This window comes from Mirounga angustirostris, unplaced genomic scaffold, assembly GCF_029215605.1.
Source record: "Mirounga angustirostris isolate CCGP_5_RB_7025 unplaced genomic scaffold, mMirAng1.0.hap1 SCAF_6, whole genome shotgun sequence".
Lineage (NCBI taxonomy): Eukaryota > Metazoa > Chordata > Mammalia > Carnivora > Phocidae > Mirounga > Mirounga angustirostris.
Genome location: NW_026991714.1, coordinates 56,182,971 through 56,205,859, shown reverse-complemented (window position 1 = coordinate 56,205,859; position 22,889 = coordinate 56,182,971). Strand labels below are relative to the sequence as shown.

Below are 22,889 nucleotides of genomic sequence, written 5' to 3'. Positions count from 1 at the left end.
TTGGGCCATAGCACTGACTACCCCAATTTAATGACAATTTCACTTCATACCTATCTCAGCCTACATGAGTGTCCTTCCCAAAACCCTCCTCCAGCTGCTGCCATTGTTAACACCTCTTGAACTATCAACAAACCACACTCTTCTTTTGGTCCTACAATGATTCCTCTCCAAACCTTGTGCAGCCACAGTTGAGTATCACAAGGTTGAATTACTCAGGTTTTTCCTTTACTGAAGTTTAAATCCACTTACTCTAGCCACAGTTGGTAGTAACTCTTTCCAAGTGGTTGGCTCTCAGGTGAATGTATCCTTTGTCTAAAAAGTCCATGGATTTCCAAGCAATAACAACATTCTCATTTAATTCTAGCTGAATGACGCTGACTGCATTCTTAAGAACTAAAAATGAAATCTCTCACCTGAATGTGGATATTTGAGGTTCTAAAGGCAAAGACTCTGATCTGCTAGCTTTTTTTTGGAAATCAAATTAATAAGATCTCAAGAGATTTTCACATGTTCTCAAAATGTACAAAACTCAGGCAGCAATCAAAAACACATTAATGGAAGAGAGAAAGTCTAAGAAGATACAGTGTAAGTATGTGTGTGTGAGCGTATGTGTATTTTTCTTCAATTTCGTGAATTATCCAAGGACTTGGTTATTTTAATGAATTATCTATGTAATTTAGTCTCCTAACACACACAAAAAAGAAGACAGATTAGGGATCTTACTAAGATATTAGGCAGCTTGTCTTTTCAGGTTGCTATACACCAAAGTTTCCCCATTGCAGCACTATTAAAATTTGGAGCCAAATTATTTTTTGTTTGTAGGTGGCTATCTTGTGCATTGTAGGATGTTTAGCAGCACCCTGGCATCTATCCACTAGACTGCCAATAGGATCCCTTCAGTTACAACAACCAAAAATGTCCCCAGGCATTACCAAATGTTCTCTGGGGGACAAAAATCACAACCAGTTGAGAACCACTGCTATATATCTAAAATACAGTGCTTTTCAGTGTGCTACACCACCAGGACACACTAACACTTTTTTTAACTAGTTAAAATTCTTTTTATTTAGTTCCCAAATCAAGTTTTTTTTTAACGGAGGGAGAGAGAAAAGGAGAGAATACTAGGTGATCTCAGACCTTCTCTACTTCTACAACATTATGGAAGGAGGGCAAGACAATCACCAGCATAACTATAGGCTAATGAGAAAGACCATTTCCCAAGGCACTCCTGAAAGTATTCAAAAGCAGGAAGGAAAGTGTGTAGGATGTCAGGAAATGTAAGCTCAATTCATTGAGTCAGAAAATGTTCATTTTATACTAACATCTTTCACAGGGCTAGACTCTTAAGGGATGAATTCAAAGTATATGCCCCATGTGGGAATTATGGAACTCATACTATTTTCTACAATTCCAGGGAAAAAAGAATACAGATAGGATCCCCTAAAATAGAAATTTCCTAAATTAAGCTAAAAGTCTCATATAAACATATCTTTTATTACTGATTTCACAAGTTGTAGTACTTTATATTCTATTATATGCTTTTTCTAAATGGGATAAATTAGAAATGATATTTTTCAGAAGTTCCCATTATGCTTCTGTAAACGTGATCTTCTCTAGAATAAATATACTCTGTATTTATAGTTCAATATAGTCTCTGCTTCACTAAGATGAAGTATATCTAGAAGAATGCCATAACCTCTATCATCTATGCAGATATAAATAACATCAAATTTCTACACAGTTTGTATAAGGTTCACTACTTTCAAATCATACACAAATGAAGAAAACTTACATCTTTTGGCATTCCTTTCGTTCTCCCAACATGGGATCACCCATTTCTCCAAGAATGGTAGCTTCCACTTCATACTGAACAATGAGTGCTTTTTCTGATGGATGTACATCAATATTTCCTCCTTTAACTTTCCTATAATATAAAGTAAAAATAGACATAGATTAAAAACTCACAAAATATTCATGGTTTTTATCTAGTTTCTAGTTCCAAAAGCATGCGGGTTAGATTAACATATGCATTTAAATTAGATTTTCTCTTGATTTGGACCAAGAAATAAGTCTTTTTCTCCAACTCTGTAAACTCTGTACTACACATAATAATCGGTTTTACAGAAAATACCTTAATAAATAGCTATACCTGGGAAAAAAATACATTTACACAAAGAATCATGCATAAAAGCAAATTAATAAAATAAACAAGACGTTTTGGAGAGAGTAACCTCAAACAAAAATCAGCAGTTCAAAAACAAAGATAGCTGCCCCCAAATTTATTTTATTTCATATTTTATTTATTGTATTGTGTTGTTTGTATGTATGTATTTATTTATTTTTAAGTAGGCTCCATGCCCTGCATGGAGCCCATTGCGGGGCTTGAACTCAACAACCCTGAGATGGAGACCTGAGTCAAGATCAAAAGTCAGAGGCTTAGGGGCTCCTGTGTGGCTCATCGTTAAGCGTCTGCCTTCAGTTCAGATCATGATCCCGGGGTCCTGGGATCGAGCCCCGCATCGGACTCCCTGCTCCGTGGGAAGCCTGCTTCTCCCTCTCCCTCTTCCCCTGCTTGTGTTCTCTCTCTGTCAAATAAATAAATAAAATCTTTAAAAAAAAAAAAAAGAGTCGGAGGCTTAACCCACTGAGCCACCCAGGCACACCTCCAAAATTTATATTTAACAAAAAAAAATCAATCTGCCTAACAATTAGCCTGTTATATGTATCACAGAATAATGACATTAAGAAATTATCTAAACTACAATATTTATCATGTATCATCTTATATAACTGTGTAAATTGTGGCATTAGTACCTAATCATTCTTCAAAATCCCATTCAAATTACAAAACAAAAAAACATTTATGGGTTATGTTTTAGTTATGAATCTCAAATTATAGCGTCACTAGTAATTCCCATAGAAAGTTCCTATATACGTTATCCTCCCACGCTTCTAAAGTTAGACGATGAATGTTTAATTATTGTAAACCAATGACAAATTAACCACTACTTGTCATGTGGCCACATTAGAAGGTGACAAAATAAGTTGTACTCAAAGAGATTAAGCAATAGAAACAAGATAAATTTCTCACTGTGGTCACACAGTTGGCGAGTGGGCATCTTAGCCTGACGAGAAGGAACATAAATATAACAATGTCCTAAAATGATTCCAATAATCAGAAACTCAAAGCTTTTCCTTCCATTAGAAATAAATGGCTTGGAGAGGAGGAGCAAGATGGTAGAGGAGTAGGAGACCTAAATTTTGTCTGGTCCCAGGAATTCAGCTAGATAGGGATCAAACCATTCTGAACACCTATATATAAACACAACAGGAGATCGAAGAAAACCATAGCAGCAACGCTCTGAACAGAAAAGCGACCACTTTCTGAAAGGTAGGATGTGCAGAGAAATGAATCCGAGGTAATATTCGGGAGGATAGATGGTGGGGGAGGGGGCCTCCGTCAGCCGCTACCAGCAAGTGATAGAGCAACGGAGCACAAAATCGCAACTTTTAGAAGCCTGCTCCATTGAGGGACGTTATTCCAGTGACTAAGCAGGATGTGGAACCCTCGCTGGGACAGTGTGGTCTTGGGACCCTCGGCGTTACAGGAAGACTGAGGGTGCCTGAGTGCGGCAGAGCTCCTAGGTATCAGAGCAGGGATGCCGGCTGCAGAGATGGAGCCGAGGAGCGGGATCTCAGCTTGGGGTTGCCATAAACCGTGATCCGCGGCACAGACTCCCCTTCCTCCCCTGGGAGGAGCGGCGGGGCAGTGCGCTGCTGGGACCTGCTGGGTTTGGAGCCTACAAACGGGGTCATGTGCCAGAGAAAGAAATGCTGAGTCAGAGGCCAGGTGAGCATGGAGTGTGGCCAGAGACCGGAGAGAGGAGTGATTGACTGCTTTTCTCTGGGGGCTCACTGAAGAGTGGGGCCCCGAGTTCTTGGCTCCTCTGGGTGGAGATTGGGAAGCCGCTATTTTCACTGTTGTCTTCCAAAGCTGTATGGAAAGCTTGCAGGGAACAAAAGGTCCCAAGAGGAAACCCGAGCAGATTACTTAGCCCGGACCCAGCAGGCGGGGCAATTCTGTCTCCCGCAAAGACATTTGAGAACCACGGCAACAGGCTCCTCCCCCCGAAGATCAGCAAGAACAGCCAGCCAAGACCAAGGTTACTGATCAATGAGAACGGCAGAACTCCAGAGCTAGGGGAATACAGCACATAGAATTCACGGCTTTTCCCCCGATTCTTTAGTCTTTCAAAGTTAATTTTTTAGTTTTCTTTTTCTTTTTTGAAAATTTTTCCCGTTTTTAACCAATATCCTATCATATGCTTTTATAAAAATCTATTTATTTTTCATTTTTAGAGTCACTCTATCCCTTCATAGTAGTTAACCTTATTTTTGGTATATATATATATATAAGTTGTTCTCTCTTTAAAATTTTGGGATACAGTTTCTTCTAAGAAACCAAAATATACCCTAAAACTCTATGTATGGCTTTGTTCTAGTCTCCTGCCTGATTATATTCTCTCCCTTTTAGTTTTTTTAATTCCTCTTCTTTCTTTTTTCAACCAACTTCTTATCTTATCAATTCCTTTTATAAAATCTTTTATAATTTTCATCTTTACAGTCATAATCCATCCCTTCATCGTATTTACCCTTATTTTTGTACATATTTAAGTTTTTCTTTCTTAAAAATTTTGGGAGGCACTTTCTTCTAACAAACCAAAATACACCCAAAATCTGGTGTCTGCTACTGGTCTATGCACCAGCCTGATCATACTTGATCATATTCTGTTTAGTTTTTTTATCTTTTTCTTTTTTCTTTATTTTCCTTTCTTTTTGCCTAGTTTCAGGTCTCTTTTGATTTGTTTAGTGTATATGTTTCTGGCGTCGTCATTACCCTGTTAGCATTCTGTTCTCTCGTTCATCTATTCTCGTGTGGACAAAATTACAAGATGGAAAAAATCACCTCAAAAAAAGAACAAGAGGCAGAACCGACGGCCAAGGACCTACTCAATACGGACATTACTAAGATGTCAGAACTAGAGTTCAGAAAGATGATTTTAAAGATACTACCTGGGCTTGAAGAAAGCATGGAAGATATTAGAGAAACAATTTCTGGAGAAATAAAAGAACTAAAATCTAAACAAGTCGAAATCAAAAAGGCTATTAATGAACTGCAATCCAAAATGGAGGCTCTAACTGCTAGGATAAATGAGGCAGAAGAAAGAATTAGTGATATAGAAGACCAAAAGATGGAAAATAAAGGCGCTAAGAAAAAGAGAGATAAACAACTACTGGATCACGAGGGTAGAATATGAGAGATAAATGATACCATAAGATGAAACAATATTATAATAATTGGGATCCCAGAAGGAGAAGAAAGAGAGAGAAGGGCAGAAGGTATATTGGAGCAAATTATAGCAGATTTGGTGAAGGAAACAGGCATCAAAATCCAGGAGGCACAGAGAACTGCCCTCAAAATCAATAAAAATAGGTCAACTCCCCAACATCTAATAGTAAAAATTAACGAGTCGAAGAGAAAATCCTGAAAGCAGCTCGGGACAAGAGATCTGTAACCTACAATGCTGGAAACATTAGATTGACAACAGACCTATCCACAGAGACCTGGCAGGACAGAAAGGACTGGCAGGATATATTCAGAGCACTAAATGAGAAAAATATGCAGCCAAGAATACTATATCCAGCTAGGCTGTCATTGAAAATAGAAGGAGAGATAAAAAACTTCCAGGACAAACAAATACTAAAGGAATTTGCAAACACAAAACCAGCCCTACAACAAATATTGAAAGAGGTCTTCTAAGCAAAGAGAGAGCCTAAAAGTAACACAGACCAGAAAGGAACAGACAATATACAGTAACAGTCACCTGACAGGCAATACAGTGGCACTAAATTCATATCTTCCAGTAGTTACCCTGAATGTAAATGGCCTAAATATCCCAATCAAAAGACACAGGCTGTCAGATTGGAGAAAAAAAACAAGACCCATCGATATGCTGTCTGCAAGAGACTCATTTTAGACCCAAAGACACCCCCAGATTGAAAGTGAGGGGTTGGAAAACCATTTACCATGCTAATGGACACCAAAAGAAAGCTGGGGTGGCAATCCTTCTATCAGACAAATTAGATTTTAAACCAAAGACTGTAATAAGAGATGAGGAAGGACACTATATCCTACTTAAAGGGTCTCTCCAACAAGAAGATCGAACAATTGTATAATCTATGCCCCTAACATGGGAGCAGCCAATTATATAAGGCAATTAATAACAAAAGCAAAGAAACACATCGACAACAATAAATAATAGTGGGGCACTTGAACCACCCCTCACTGAAATGGACAGATCATCTAAGCAAAAGATCAACAAGGAAATAAAGACTTTAAATGACACACTGGACCAAATGGACTTCACAGATATATTCAGAACATTCCATCCCAAGCAAGAGAATAGACATTCTTTTCTAGTGCCCATGGAACATTCTCCAGAATAGATCACATCCTAGTTCACAAATCAGGTCTCAACCAGTACCAAAAGATTGGGATGAGTCCCTGCATATTTTCAGACCACAAAGCTTTGAAACTAGAACTCAATCACAGGAGGAAAGTCCGAAAGAACTCAAATACATGGAGGCTAAAGAGCATCCTAGTAAACAATGAATGGGTCAACCAGGAACTTAAAGAAGAATTAAAAAAATTCATGGAAACCAATGTAAATGAAAACACAACTGTTGAAAATCTTTGGGAGGCAGCAAGGGAGTTCTAAGAGGAAAGTATATAGCAATACAAGCCTTTCTCAAGAAACAAGAAAGGTCTCAAATACACAACCTAACCCTACACCTAAGGAAGCTGGAGAAAGAACAGCAAATAAAACCTACACGCAGGAGGAGAAGAGAAATAATAAAGATCAGAGCAGAAATACATGAAATAGAAACCAAAAGAACAGTAGAACAGATCAACGAAACTAGGAGCTGGTTCTCTGAAAGAATTAATAAGATTGATAAACCCCTGGCCAGACTTATCAAAAAGAAAAGAGAAAGGACCCAAATAAATAAAATCATGAATGAAAGAAGAGAGATCACAACCAACACCAAAGAAATACAAACAACTATAAGAACATATTATGAGCGACTCTATGCCAGCAAATTAGATAATCTAGAAGAAATGAATGCATTCCTAGAGATGTATCAACTACCAAAACTGAACCAGGAAGAAATAAAAAACCTGAACAGACCTATAACCACTAAGGAAATTGAAGCAGTCATCACAAATCTCCCAACAAACAAGAGCCCAGGGCCAGATGGCTTCTCAGGGGAATTCTACCAAACATTTCAAGAAGAATTAGTACCTATTCTTCTGAAACTGTTCCAAGAAATAGAAATGGAAGGAAAACTTCCAAACTTGTTTTATGAGGCCACCATTACCTTGATCCCCAAACCAGACAAAGACCCCATCCAAAAGGAGAATTACAGATCAATATCCTTGATGAACATGGATGCAAAAATTCTCACCAAAATACTAGCCAACAGGATCCAACAGTACATTAAAAGGATTATTGACCACGACCAAGTGGGATTTATCCCTGGGCTTCAAGGTTGGTTCCACACCTGCAAATCAATCAATGTGATACGATACATTAATAAAAGAAAGACCAAGAACCATATGATCCTCTCAATAGATGCTGAAAAAGCATTTGACAAAGTACAGCATCCTTTCCTGATCAAAACTCTTCAGAGTATAGGGATAGCGGGTACATACCTCAATATCATAAAAGCCATCTCTGAAAAACCCACAGCGAATATCATTCTCAATGGGGAAAAACTGAGAGCTTTCCCCCTAAGGTCAGGACCATGGCAGGGATGTTCACTATCACCACTGCTATTCAACATAGTATTAGAAGTCCTAGCCACAGCAGTCAGACAACATAAAGAAATAAAAGGCATCCTAATCAGCAAAGGAGCCAAACTTTCACTCTTTGCAGATGATATGATACTTTATGTGGAAAACCCAAAAGTCTTCACCCCGAAACTGCTGGAACTCATACAGGAATTCAGTGAAGTGGCAGGATAGAAAATCAATGCACAGAAATCAGTGGCATTCCTATACCAACAACAAGATAGAAGAAAGAGAAATTAAGGAGTTGATCCCATTTACAATTGCACCCAAAACCATAAGATACGTAGGAATAAATCTAACCAAAAAGGCAAAGAATCTGTACTCAGAAAACTATAAAATACTCATGAAAGAAATTGAGGAAGACACAAAGAAATGGAAAAACGTTCCACGCTCATGGATTGGAAGAACAGATATTGTGAAGATGTCAATGCTACCCAGAGCAACTACACATTCAATGCAATCCCTATCAAAATACTATCAACTTTTTTTAAAGAAATGGAGCAAATAATCCTAAAATTTGTATGGAACCAGAGAAGACCCCGCATAGCCAGAGGAATGTTGAAAAAGAAAAGCAAAGCTAGTGGCATCACAATTCCGGACTTCAAGCTCTATTACAAAGCTGTAATCGTCGAGACAGTATGGTCCTGGCACAAAAACTGACACATAGATCAATGGAACAGAATAGAGAGCCCAGAAGTGGACCCTCAACTCTATGGTCAACTAATCTTTGACAAAGCAGGAAAGAATGTCCAATGGAAGAAAGACAGTCTCTTCAACAAATGGTGTTGGGAAATTGGACAGCCACATGCAGAAGAATGAAACTGGACCACTTCCTTACACCACACACAAAAATAGACTCAAAATGGTTGAAAGACCTCAGTGTGAGACAGGAGTCCATCAAAATCCTAAAGGAGAACACAGGCAGCAACCTCTCCGACCTCAGCCGCAGCAACTTCTTCCTAGAAACATCGCCAAAGGCAAGGGAAGCAAGGGGCAAAATGAACTATTGGGACTTCATCAGGATAAAAAGCTTTTGCACAGCAAAAGAAACAGTCAACAAAACCAAAAGACAACCGACAGAATGGGAGAAGATATTTGCAAATGACATATCAGATAAAGGGCTAGCATCCAAAATCTTTAAAGAACTTATGAAACTCAACACCCAAAGAACAAATGATCCAATGAAGAAATGGGCAGAAGGCATGAACAGACATTTTTCCAAAGAAGACATCCAAACGGCCAACAGACACATGAAAAAGTGCTCAACATCGCTCGGCATCAGGGAAATCCAAATCAAAACCTCAATGAGATACCACCTCACACCAGTCAGAATGGCTAAAATTAACAAGCCGGGAACTGACAGATGTTGGCAGGGATGTGAAGAAAGGGGAACCCTCCTACACTGTTGGTGGGAATGCAAGCTGGTGCAGGCACTCTGCTAAACTTTATGGAGGTTCCTCAAAAAGTTGAAAATAGAGCTACCATACGACCCAGCAATTGCACTACTGGGTATTTACCCCAAAGATACAAATGTAGGGATCCGAAGGGGTACGTGCACCCTGATGTTTATAGTAGCAATGTTCACAATAGCCAAACTATGGAAAGAGCCAAGATGTCCATCGACAGATGAATGGATAAAGAAGATGTGGTACATATGTACAATGGAATATTATGCAGCCATCAAAAGGAATGAAATCTTGGCATTTGCAACGATATGGATGGAACTGGAAGGTATTATGCTGGGTGAAACAAGTCAATCAGAGAAAGACATGTATTACATGACCTTACATTCCTCACTGATATGAGGAATTCTTAATCTCAGGAAACAAACTGAGGGTTGCTGGAGTGGTGGGGGGTGGGAGCGATGGGGTGGCTGGGTGATAGACATTGGGGAGGTTATGTGCTATGGTGAGCGCTGTGAATTGTGGAAGAGTGTTGAATCACAGACCTGTACCTCTGAAACAAATAATACATTATATGTTAAAAAAAGAAAAAGAAGATAGTAAGAAGGGAGAAATGAAGGGGGGGAAATCGGTGGGGGAGATGAACCATGAGACACTGTGGACTCTGAGTAACAAACTGAGGGTTCTAGAGGGGAGGGAGGTGGGGGGATGGGTATTAAAGAGGGCGTGTACTGAATGGTGCACTGGGTGTTATATGCAAACAATGAATCATGGAACACTACATCAAAAACTAATGATGTAACGTATGGTGATTATCATAACATAATAAAATAAAAAAAATTTCTAGTTGCCTCACTAAAGTGACTAAATAAAAGGAAATAAATGTTTTATTATTCATATTTCAATGTAATCTTTAAAATGATCTTTTCATCAGAATTCTTTATGAAAACATAAAACATAACATGGAATCTGTATGGGTCATGACTAAGAGTCAAGTACAGAGACAGGGCAGGAAATCAAATACAACAATGCTAGAGTGTAGGTAGGTCAGCAACTAAACTGACAGTAAGATGTACAGAACAGAGCTTATAAGGAATGAAAGCAACTAGAAACCAGGCAGGCCAGTAAAAACAATTAGGAAATAAGATAAACACACATATACTAAACAGTATGTTACAGAGTCCAAAAGGTAAGATAAATGGATATAAGTTGAGGGTAGCAATGAAAAGCTAAAGAATCACGGGATTCAAAAGAAGAGCTTAAAAAAAAATAAAAAGATGTACTATATAGCAAGCACAACACAAACTATCTTAATTGTAAAGTAAACTAGCTATTTGCTTCCTGATGAGATGAAGAGCAATCCCACTCTTGAATTTCCTATAGAGAAGGGGGTAACTGCTGTATCCAATTCAATGAAAAGAACCAGAAGGATAAAATATAAGTGCAGATCCTAAGAGGAATCTCCAACCACCATTTTCACAGTAGGTCTTCCGCATATTAAGAAGTGAGATAAAAGCATAACTGTTGTCTTCTGGTCTGATATCTTGCCTTTCTCAAAGAAATCAAATAGATCAAAGAATCTCACCACTCCTTTCTAGTTTTTGTTTGCTTTTATGTGCCCGTGTGTTTTAAGACAGTAGTAAGTTCGTCAAATATTTTAAATTTTCTTTATCACTAAAGCAGATTATGTTTTTATAGGAAAAGTATTACACAGAATTTACAAAGGAAGAAATAAACTCAAAAACCTAGAAGAAACCAGCTGTTATAAATTTAGCACATATACATTCAGATATTTTTCTATCCACATATAAATAATAGAGTGACAGCTCTAGAATTTCTTTATAGGAGAGGCGTAAGGGTAGCAATCTGGTAGGGCTGAAACTACATTGAATAGCACTTTACGTAGGAGTAACACAAGTTATTGTTTATATCAACGTGGGGCCTGATGGAAATTATGGATGGATAAACCCCTCCCATTCTCCCTGGCACTGTGACTGAATATACAAAATACATATATTACAACTAAGGTCATATTATACTATATAGTAACATATATTTAAAATTTACTATGTAGTCACTTTATAAGACAATGCTTTGCCTTTAGAAATTCATACATTCCAGATTCTCCATTTGTTGAACACCTTAACTATTTCTAACTGATGTTGAACAAAATTTACAGGATTCATTTACAAAACATTCAAAACCATACTTTGCTGATTTACAAAGTACTTCTATAAAGGCTCAAAACATTTTGTAATTCAGTTACTCTATGTATGATACAAATATTTCAACATTGACAACCAAGGCTTCAAATTCTATTTTAGTTGGTAAAATAGTCTCGCTAATTTGGATACTGTTATGAATTATTTCTGAATGCAACCTATAACAAGTACATATCTGCTGTTGATGGTTGATTTAGTGTGAAAATTTTACCATAACAATGTGCCTCACCAAATATATATTTGAATTATCACCACAAAATGAATAATTTTACCTTAAATGCTGAACTTTCAAACTGTATTTAACATGCAATTCATAATGACGTCAGATGTTTAAATATCAAGAGAATGAGCTTCCAAATGCTTTACCTGGAGCCCATGTATTAGATTTAAAAAAATTATAACTGATTATTAGAATTAACTGATTATCTATTTGGAGCATCTTATGATATATCAAAACGGCTGTCTTTTAACTGTAAATTTTTTCAACTAATGGAGGCTTCTCAATAACAGCTCTCCTTTATTTTTTTATATGCATAAAAAAACTAGAACCTAAAATATGCTAAATTAATTTAGAAAAATAATTTTTTATGTCAATGTGAAGTCTATGCTTCACAGAGTGATATAAAATACACCTTCTATAACTCCATGTGGTAATTGTCATCCTGGGGTACAATGTTCCTAATTAATAATTTCTTAAGTACATCCTGATATTTCTAGACTTTATGCGGTTGATGATATCATTATGATCCTTAAAAGAAAAAATGCTCACATTACATTACACATTGATCAATTTTCTAGAAAAACAAAAATTCATTAATCTTTCATTAAACAGGTACTTTTTTAAAAAAAAGTATTGCTGTCAAAAGGATTTATTACAAGTTTCCATTCAAGATGGTAGCATAGGAGGATTCGGAACTCAAAATCCTCCCACAGACACATCAAATCTGTAGCTACATAGGAAAAACTTTCCTCTGGGGAAAAAAACCCTAAAAATTAGCTGCGTGACTCCTACACTTTAAGTGAATGAAAAAAAAATCCACACTGAAGTGGGAAGGAGAAGCTGAGATACAATCTCACCACAAATCCCATCCCTGCCACAGTGACCCACAATCAGGAGGGAACTCACAAACCTGAGCTTCAGCCTGAGGAGCAAAGGGTTTGAACCCCACACCTAACACCTCAAATTTTAAGACCTGCACCTGGGAGATGAGCCCCAATAAATCTAGCATTGAAAGCCAACAGAGCTTGTGTCCATGAGACCCATAAGGCTATAGTGAAGAGAGAAACAGTTCTTAAAGGGCTTATGTGTATGGACTCACTCACCCCAAAGCCCAGTGCAGAGGCAGATGACAAGTGCCCAGAATTTCTGTGAAACAGACTTATTTGCTTATCTTAAAAAGTCAACCTGTGGAGCAGGCATCTAATTTAATATACATGTACGGGCCTAATGAAATACTTTCCAAAGACAGAGGCCAGTGGGTACCATCTTTGCATTCTCCCTCTGCTTTGCTCCAGCTAACCAGTATCTCTCAGAAAAGAACATGCACCATTGATTGGTGCCCTGATTTCTGCAGATGCCACCTAGGGGTCACCTCTAGATCACTTGGCTCTGATGGTCATCAGGCCTTACACATCCAGGTCCCACAGCACTGTAACAAATGGAGAAAGAGTTCTTAACTCACTACCACCCCCAGGGCACAGCAGAGAGGCAGAAGATTGAGGTACCCAATCTATCTGTGAAAGAGGTCTATTAGCTTATCTTCAGAGCTGTGGCCTGAAGGACAGGCTTCTAAATAAACACACAGCAGAAGGCTGGTTGCAATCCTCATCAGGGACCTGGGAGGGCAGCTGTTATCTTCACATTCTCCTTCTGCTATGCTCCGGAGTGCCGGTATCTCCTGGAGAGGAGCTTGTATACTTGTCTGGTGCTCTGGTTTTTGTGGCTACCACCCAGGGGATACCCCGTGGTTGCCTGGTTCTGGTGGCCAGCAGGGCTCGTGTTCATGAGTTCAAGGGGATGTCAGCAAAGAAACAGTTCTTAACTGGCTTATCACTCTAGGTATCAGCACAGAGGGAGTAGAAACACCCATCTCCCAGTCTTCCCCCTGAAAGAGGTGTATTTGCATACTTTAAAAGGTGTTGCCTGACCAGCTTTCAATCAGCCTGAATCTACATGCCGACTGAATCCTCCCCTTTAGGACAATGACAGGTCTTGGCATACCCTAAACTACTGAGAGTCACTAGAAATAAAGTAGGCTGCTTGTATAATCACAAAGATTTGAGAGACAATCAGGATTTAGGACAGGGTTAAATGACAAGATTCATCTCCTACATGAGGCACAGAGATTCAAAGAAAAATGAAGAAACAGAGGAATATGTTCCTAACAAAGGAACAAGACCATAAAAAAAGACCTTATAAAATGGAGATAAATGCTCGCTCTACCTGATAAAGAATTCAAAGTAATGGTCATCATGATGTTTACTGAGCTCAGAAGAATGGATGAAAAAAGTGAGAATTTCAACAGAGACAGGAAATATAAGAAAGTACCAAAAAGAAGTCACAGAGCTGAAGAATAAAAATAACTGAACTGAAAAATACAATAGAGGGGGGTTCAACAGCAGACTAGGTGAAGCAGAAGAAAGGATCAGTGAATTCAAAAACAAAGCAGTGGAACTCACCTAATCAGAGAAGCAAAAAGAAAAAAAGAATGAAGGGGTGCCTGGGTGGCTCAGTGGGTTAAGTGTCTGCCTTCGGCTCAGGTCATGATCACAGGGTCCTGGGATCGAGCCCCACATCAGGCTCCCTGCTCAGCAGGGAGTCTGCTTCTCCCTTTCCCTCTGTCCCCCCCACTAGTGCTTGCTCTCTCTCTCACTCTCTCTCTCACTCTCTCTCTCAAATAAATAAATAAAAAATCTTTTAAAAAAAGATTATAATAAGAGAAAAAGGTTATTACATAATAATAATGGGGTCAATCCAACAAGAGGATATAAAATCTGTAAATATTTAGGCACCCAACATAGGATCATCTAAATATATAAAGAAAATATTAGCAGACCTAAAGGGAGAAATAAACAGCAGTACAATAGTAGTAAGGAACTTTAATACCCCACTTTCATAAATGGATAGATCATCCAGACAGAAGATCAGTAGGGAAAACACTGGTTTTAAAAGACATGTTAAAATTTAACAACACAGAAGAAGTGGGCAGAACCCTAAAAAACATTCAACCTACCAAGACTGAATCATAAAGAAACAGAAACTTTGAACAGACCAATTACTAGTAAGGGATTGAATCAGTAATCAAAAATGTCCCAACAAACAAAAGTCCAGACCAAACAGCTTCACTGGTTAATGCTACCAAACATTCAAAGAATTAATACCAATCATTCTCAAACTCTTCCAAAAAATAGAACAGGAGGGAATACTTACAAACTCATTTTATGATGCCAGCATTACCTTGACACCAAAACCAGACAAAGACACCACAAGAAAATTATAGGCTAATACCTCTAAGGAACATAAATGCAAAAATCTTCAACAAAATACTAGCAAACAAAATTCAAGTTTACATTAAAAGCATCATACGTCATGATCAAATGAGATTTATTTGAGGGATGTAAGGATGGTTCAATAAATGCAAATCAATCAATATGATACACTACATTAACAGAATGTAGTGTAAAAGTCATATGATTATCTCCAATAAATGCAGAAAACATTTGACAACATTCAGCATCCATTTACGATAAAAACTGTCACCAAAATGAATATACAGGGAATGTACCACAACATAATAAAGCCTGTATATGATAAACACACAGTTAATATCATACTCAACAGTGAAAAGCTAAAAGCTTTTCCTCAAAGATCGGGAACAAGGCAAGGATGCCCATTCTCACCACTTCTATTCAACATAGTAACTAGCCAAGCCAGAATAATTTGTCAAGAAGAAGAAATAACAGGCATCCAAATCAGAAAGCAAGAAGTAAAACTGTCACTATTTGCAGATGACATGATATTATTATAGAGACAATTCTAAAGACTCCACAAAAAACTATTACATATTTGGCTTAATTGAGGTTTTGCAGCCTACAGCAGTAATTCTATTTCCAGATATGTTGCTACATTTCTTTGCTCCTTCCTTTCCTATCACTTCCTTTTAAAAATCACTTCATTACCTCTGTATCTCCTCTTTCTGCCTAAAAGATCTACTCTTTGGTGTAAAATTTCCTCCAGCCAGGTTACCAGTCTTCTTTATATCAGCCTGGGGTTGCATTTTAAAATTTAAATGAACTTAATTTAAAAAGGAAAATAAAATACATTGTTAAAAGCTGTTATTTAAAATACATTGTTAAAAGCTGTGTTAGTGCTGTAATTTTTGTTTTACAGGTGCTAAGGGAAAGTTAATGTGTACCTCTAAAATTTAAAAGAATATACAATGACTTTAAAATCTGTCAAAAAAAACAAAAAAAAACAAAAAAAAACTAATAAATTCAAGAAAGTTGCAAGTTACAGAAACCAATATTAAATTTCAGTTGCATTTCCATACATTAATGATGAACCTCTTAAGAGCAATTAAGAAAATAATCCCATTTACAATTACATCAAAAAGAATAACATAACTAGAAATAAGTTTAACCAAGAAGGTAAAAGACCTATACACTGAAAACTCTAAAATACTGATGAAAGAAACTAAACACAATACAAATAATGAAAAGATACTCTGTGCTTATGGACTGGAAGAATATTGATAAAACGTCAGTAATCTAGAAATCACCCAAAGAAATCTACAAATTCAACACAATCCTGATCAAAATCCCAATGGCATTTTTCACAGAAATTGAACAATCCTAAAATGTGTATGGAACCACAAAAGACCCTGAATAACCAAAGCAATTTTGAGAAAGAACAACAAAGCTAGAGGCATCACATTTCCTGTTTGTTTCATTTTTTTTTTTAATTTTATCTATTTATTTGACAAAGAGAGAGAGAGAATACAAGTAGGGGAAGTGGCAGAGGCAGAGGAAGAAGCAGACTCCCAGCTGAGCAGACAGCCTGATATGGGGCTTGATCTCAGGGTCCCGGGATTATGACCTGAGCCTAAGGCAGATGCTTAACAGACTGAGTCACCAAGGTGCCCCACATTTTCTGGTTTCAAACTATACTACAAAGTTACAGTAATCAAAACAGTATGGTATTTGCATAAAAACAGACATATATATCAACAGAATACAGAGCCCAGAAATAAACCCACACATACACAGCCAATTAATTTACAGCAAAGGAACCAAGAATATACAACAGAGAAAGGATAGTCTCTTCAATAAATGGTGTTTGGAAAATTGGACAGCTATATGCAAAAGAATGAAACTGGACCATTATCTTACACCATATACAAAAATTAATTCAAAATGGATTAAAGGGTTGAATCTAAGACCTAAGACCATAAAACTCATAGAAGAAAATATAGGCAGTAAGCTTCTTGCCATAGGTCTTGGCAATTTTTTTTTTTATTTGATACCACAAGCAAAGGCAACAAAAACAAAAATAAATGAGCCTAAATCAAACTAAAAATCTTCTGCCCAATAAAAGAAACAGAAATGAAAAGGTGACACATTAAATGTGAGGATATATTTGCCAATAATATATCTGATAATGGGTTAATATCCAAAGTATATAAAGACCTCACAGAGTTCAACAGCAAAAAAAAAAAAAAAAAAAAAAATCAAATATCCAATCTGATTAAAAAATCAGTAGAGGATCTGAATAGGCATTTTTCCAAAGAAGACATACAGATGGCCAAAAGGTACATGAAAAAATGCTCAAAATTTCTAGATGCTCAAAATCTCTAGTCATCAGTGAAATGCAAATCGAAACCACATGAGATATCACCTCAGACCTGTTAGAATGGCTATTATCAAAAAGACAAGAAACAGCAAGTGTTGGTAAGGATGTGGAGAAAAAGGAACCCTTGTACACTGTCAGTAGGAATTTAAATCAATGCAGCCACTATGGAAAACCATATAGAGTCTTCTCAAGAAATTGAACATAGAACTACCATATGATCCAGCAAATCCACTTCTGAGTATTTATCCAAAGGAAACAACACTAAGTCAAAAAGATATACACACCCCCGTGTTCACTGCAGCATTTACAATAGCCAATACATAGAGGCAACCTAAGTGTCCATCAATGGATAAGTGGATTAAGAAAATGAGGTGTATGTATGTGTATATGTGCGAAATATTGCCATTTGTGACAACATGGATGGACCTTGAGGGTATTATGCTATGTGAAATAAGTCAGAGAGAGAGAGAGAGAAATTCTGTATGATCTCACTTTTATGTGGAATCTAAGAACAAAACAAACTCAAACTCACAGATACACAGAATAGATTGGTAGTTGCCAAAGGTAGGGAGTGGCAGGTGGGCAAAACAGGTGAAGGTAGTCAAAAGGTACAAATTTCCAGTTATAAAATAAATAAGTCCTGGGGATATAATGTACAGCATTGTGACTACAGTTAATAATGTTGTACTGTATACTTGGAAATTGCTAAGAGACTAAATCTTAAAAGTTTTCATCACAAGAAAAAACATTACGGTAAGGGTGCCTGGGTGGCTCAGATGGTTAAGCGTCTGCCTTCGGCTCAGGTCATGATCCCAGGATCCTGGGATCGAGTCCCACATTGGGCTCCCTGCTCCTTGGGAGCCTGCTTCTCTCTCTCTCTCTCTCTCTCTCTGTCTCTCATGAATAAATAAATAAAATCTTAAAAAAAAAAAAAACATTATGGTAATGGATGTTAACTAGACTTACTGTGGTGATCATTTCACAATATATATGAATACATACAAATCATTAGATATGCACCTGAAACTAATATGTCAATTATAGTTCAATAAACATTTCAAATCAATTACCTGATTTTACACCTTCAGGAACCAGAAAAAGAATTAACTAAATCCCAAGCTTGTAGAAGGTAGGAAATAATAAAGATAAAAGAAATAGAGACTAGAGGGGTGCCTGGATGGCTCAGTCAGTTAAGCATCCAACTCTTGGTTTTGGCTCAGGTCCTAATTTCAGGGTCATGAGATGAAGCCCCGTGTCAGGAGCCTGCCTAAGATTCCCTCTCATCCTCTCCCATTGCTCCTCCCCTTGTGCTGTCTCCCTCTCCTTCTAAAATAAATAAATCTTAAAAAAAAATAGAGGATAAGCAAAAGAGAAAATAAAATCCAAAGTTGCTTGAAAAACCCCAAAATTGGCAAACCTCTAGTTAAATTAAGAAAAAAGAGTGAAGACTCAAATTACTAGAATTAGAAATTTAAGTGGGACACTACTACTGACCTACACAGATAAAAAGAATACTATAAACAATTGGAAGCCAACACCTAGATAACCTAGATGAAATGGACAAGTTCCTAGAAATACACAAACTACATGATTAACTCATAATTTCAAAAGAAACAGAAATTCTGAATAGATCTATATAAGTAATGAGATTGAATCAGTGGTCAAAAACTTCCCAAAAAAGAAAAGTCCAGGATCAGATGGCTTCATTGGTGAGTTCTACCAAATATGCAAAGAAAAATTAACATCAATCCTTCTCAAACTCCTCCAAAAACTAGATAAGGAAGGAATACTTCCTAACTCATTCTATGAGGTCAACATTACTCTGATACCAAAGTGAGACAAAGACACACAAAAATAGACTATCTTTTATAAATACCCTTTATAAAGGGATAGTTCTATCTTTTATGAATATAGATGCAAAAGTCCTCAAAATACTAGCCAACAGTATCCCGCAGTATATTAAAAGGATTACAAGCAATGACCACGTCGGTTCTATCCTAGGAATGCAAGGAAGTTATACATGATAATCAATCAATGTAACACACCACATTAACACAGAAAAATGTACATGATTATTCCAATTGATGCAGAAAAAGGATTTGACAAAACCTAACACCCTTTCAAATAAAAACATTTAATAAATTAGGAGTACAAGGAAATTCAAATGACATTCAAATTCAATATGATAAAAGGCATATATGAAAAACCTACAGCTAATATTATACTCAATGGTAAAAGAATAAAAACTTTCTCTTAAGAATAGGAATAAGACAAGTATGCCCACTTTTACCCACTTCTATTCAACATAGTACTGGAAGTTCAAGCCAGAGCACTGAGGTATGGAAAAAAAAATAAAAGCATCCCTATTGGAAAAGAAGAATACTATCTCTATCTGCAGATGATATGATCTCATATGTTGAGAACTGTTAAAGCTAATAAATTCAGCAGTTACAGAATACACTATCAGCACACAGAAAATGAGTTGTATTTCTATATACTAATAATGAAAATTCCCAGAAGGAAGTTAAGAAAACAATTCCACTTACAATCAAAAAGAATAAAATTCTAAGGGGCGCCTGAGTGGCACAGTCGGTTAAGCGTCCAACTCTTGGTTTTGGCTCAGGTTGTGATCTCATGGTCTGGAGATGGAGCCCCACGTTCAGTGAGATTCTCTCTCCTTCTCCCGCTGACCCTCCCACTCATGTGCGCGCACGCTCTCTCTCTCTCTCAAATTAATGAATCTTTTTTAAAAAAAAAGAATAAAAATACTAATAAATTTAAGCAGAGAGGTGTAGCACTCATACAGTGAAAACTACACAATGTTGAAGAAATTGATAAGGATTAAATTAATGGGCAGACACCCCTTGTTCATATTCTTTTACAGAAATGGAAAAGGGATCCTAAAATTCATACGGAAACACAAGGGACCCTCAGTAGCCAAAACAATCTTGAGAAAGAACAAAGTTGGAAGACACACTTTCCAATTTCAAAATATACTACAAAGTTACAGTAATCAAAACAGTGAAGTACTAGTATAAAAATAGACATATAGATCAATGTAATAGAATTGAGTCCAGAAGTAAGCCCTTACATCTAATATCAATTGATTTTCAACAAAGGTAGCAAGATCTTTCACTGAGGAAAGATTGATCCCTTTAACAGATGGTGCCAGGACAACCAGATATCCACACGCAAAAGAATGAAATTGGACCCTTACTTTATACCACATAATTAACACAAGATGGATCAAAAACAAATTTTAGAGCTAAAATGATAAAACTCTTAGAAAACATAGAGGCAAATCTTCATGGCTTTGGATGTGACAATGGTTTCTTCTTTTAATTAATTTTTAAATTTTAATACCTGCATAGTTAATATACAGTGTTATATTAGCTTCAGGGATACAATATAATGATTCAACAATTCTATACATCACCCAGTGCTAATCATAAGTGTACTCTTTAATCCCCATCAGCTATTCCACCCATTCCCTCACCCACCTCTCCTCTGGTAACCATCAGTTTGTTCTCTATATTTAAGTGTTTGTTTCTCAGTTTGTCTCTCTTTTTTCCATTCGTTTGTTTCTTAAATTCCACATATGACAGAAATCATATGGTATTTGTCTTTCTCTGACTGACTTACTTCACTTGGCATAAGTGAAGAGAGAGAGGGACTCTCTCCAGATCCATCCATGTTGTTGCAAATGGCAAGATTTCATTCTTTTTGGTGGGTGAATAATATTTCATTGTGTATGTATATATATATATACACCACCTCTCCTTTATTCATTCACCTGTCAATGGACACTGGAACTGCTTCCATAATTTGGTTATTATAAATAATGCTGCAATAAACATAGGGTTATCTATCCCTTTGAATTAGTGTTTCTGTATTTTTTTGATCAATACCTAGTATTGCATTACTAGATCATAGGGTAGTTCTATTTTTAACTTTTTGAGGAACCTCCACAGTCTTCCACAGTGACTGCACCAGTTTGCATTCTCAACAACAATGCATGAAGATTCGTTCCTTCTTCTCCACATCCTGGCTAACACTTGTTTCTTATGATTTTGATTTTAGCCATTCTGACAGGTGTGAAGTGGTATCTCATTGTAGTTTTGATTTGCATTTCCCTGATGATGAGTGATGTTGAGCATCTTTTCATGTGTCTTTTGGCCACCTGTATATCTTCTTTGGAGAATGTCTGTTCATGTCTTCTGTCCGTTTTTTAATTTGAATACTTGTTTTTTTGGTATTGAGTTGTATAAGTTCTTTATATATTTTGGATTCTAACCCTTTTTCAGATATGTTGTTTGCAAATATGTTCTCTGATTCAGTAGATTGTCTTTTAGTTTTGTTGATTGTTTCCTTTGCTGTGCAGAAGCTTTTTATTTTGCTACATGCAAAAGAATGAAACTGGACCACTCTCTTACACTATACACAAAAATAAACTCAAAGTGGATTAAGGACCTAAATGTGAGATATGAACCCTAAGAATCCTAGAGTTAATTATGTGGTATAAAGTAAAGGTCCAATTTCATTCCTTTATGTGTGGATATCCAATAATTTCTCTGACATCAGCTTTAGCAACATCTTTCTAGATAGGTCTCCTGAGGCAAGGGAAACTAAAGCAGAAATTAACTATTTGGCCAATGGTTTCTTAAATAATGGTATCAAAAACAACTAAAGAAAAAATTAAATTGGACTTCATCAAGATTTAAAACTTTTGCATAAGGAAGGATACTATGAAGAGAATGAAAAAAACAACCACGGAATGGGACAAAATATTTGCAAACCATTTTTCTGATAAGAGTCTAGGATCTAGAACATATAAAGAACTCTTTTCTCCGAAGAAGATAGACAAAGGCCAAGAAGCATATGAAAAATTGCTCAATGTCACTAGTAACTAGAGAAATGCATATCAAAACCACAATAAGATACTACTTCACATCCACTGAATGGCCATAATTTAAAAAAATAAATAACAACTGTTGGTGATTCGAAAAATTGGAGCTCTCATACACTGCTGGGGGGAATGTAACATGGTGCTGTCACTGTGAAAAACAGTTTGGTGGTTCCTCAGTAAGATAAATATAGAATGAGTACAATACCCTGCAACAACTAGGGATATACCAGAGAATGAAAAAAGGTATTGAAACAAAAACTAGTACAGGAACGTTCAAAGCAGCTTTACTCACAGTAGCAAATAGATAGAAACACTCTAAATGTCCATCAGTAGATGAATGGATAATCAAAATGTGCTATATCCACACAATCAATTATCATTCAGCTATTAAATGGAATGAAGTACTAATGAGTGCTAAAACATAGATGGATGTTGAAAATATTATATAGTATACAAAAAAAAAGCTTTACACAAAGGACATATATTGATTTTGCTTATCATATATTTATAGCACTTATCATAAATACAATAATTACTTCTGATTATATATTATTTAAAGTCTGTATTCCTTGCTACATTACAAGCACCATAAAGCAGAGAA

The 22,889-nt window shown here is 36.7% G+C and overlaps 1 protein-coding gene across 1 annotated transcript in view; it reads right to left on the bottom strand.

Annotated features, from left to right (window-relative positions):
• Positions 1-22,889, bottom strand: part of KIFAP3 (kinesin associated protein 3) — a 182,426-nt gene that overhangs the window by 156,593 nt on the left and 2,944 nt on the right. Inside the window, exon 2 of the mRNA XM_064594336.1 lies at positions 1,793-1,924. Within this exon, the coding sequence (XP_064450406.1) occupies positions 1,793-1,924 (132 nt within the window). The remainder of the gene's footprint in view (positions 1-1,792; positions 1,925-22,889) is intronic.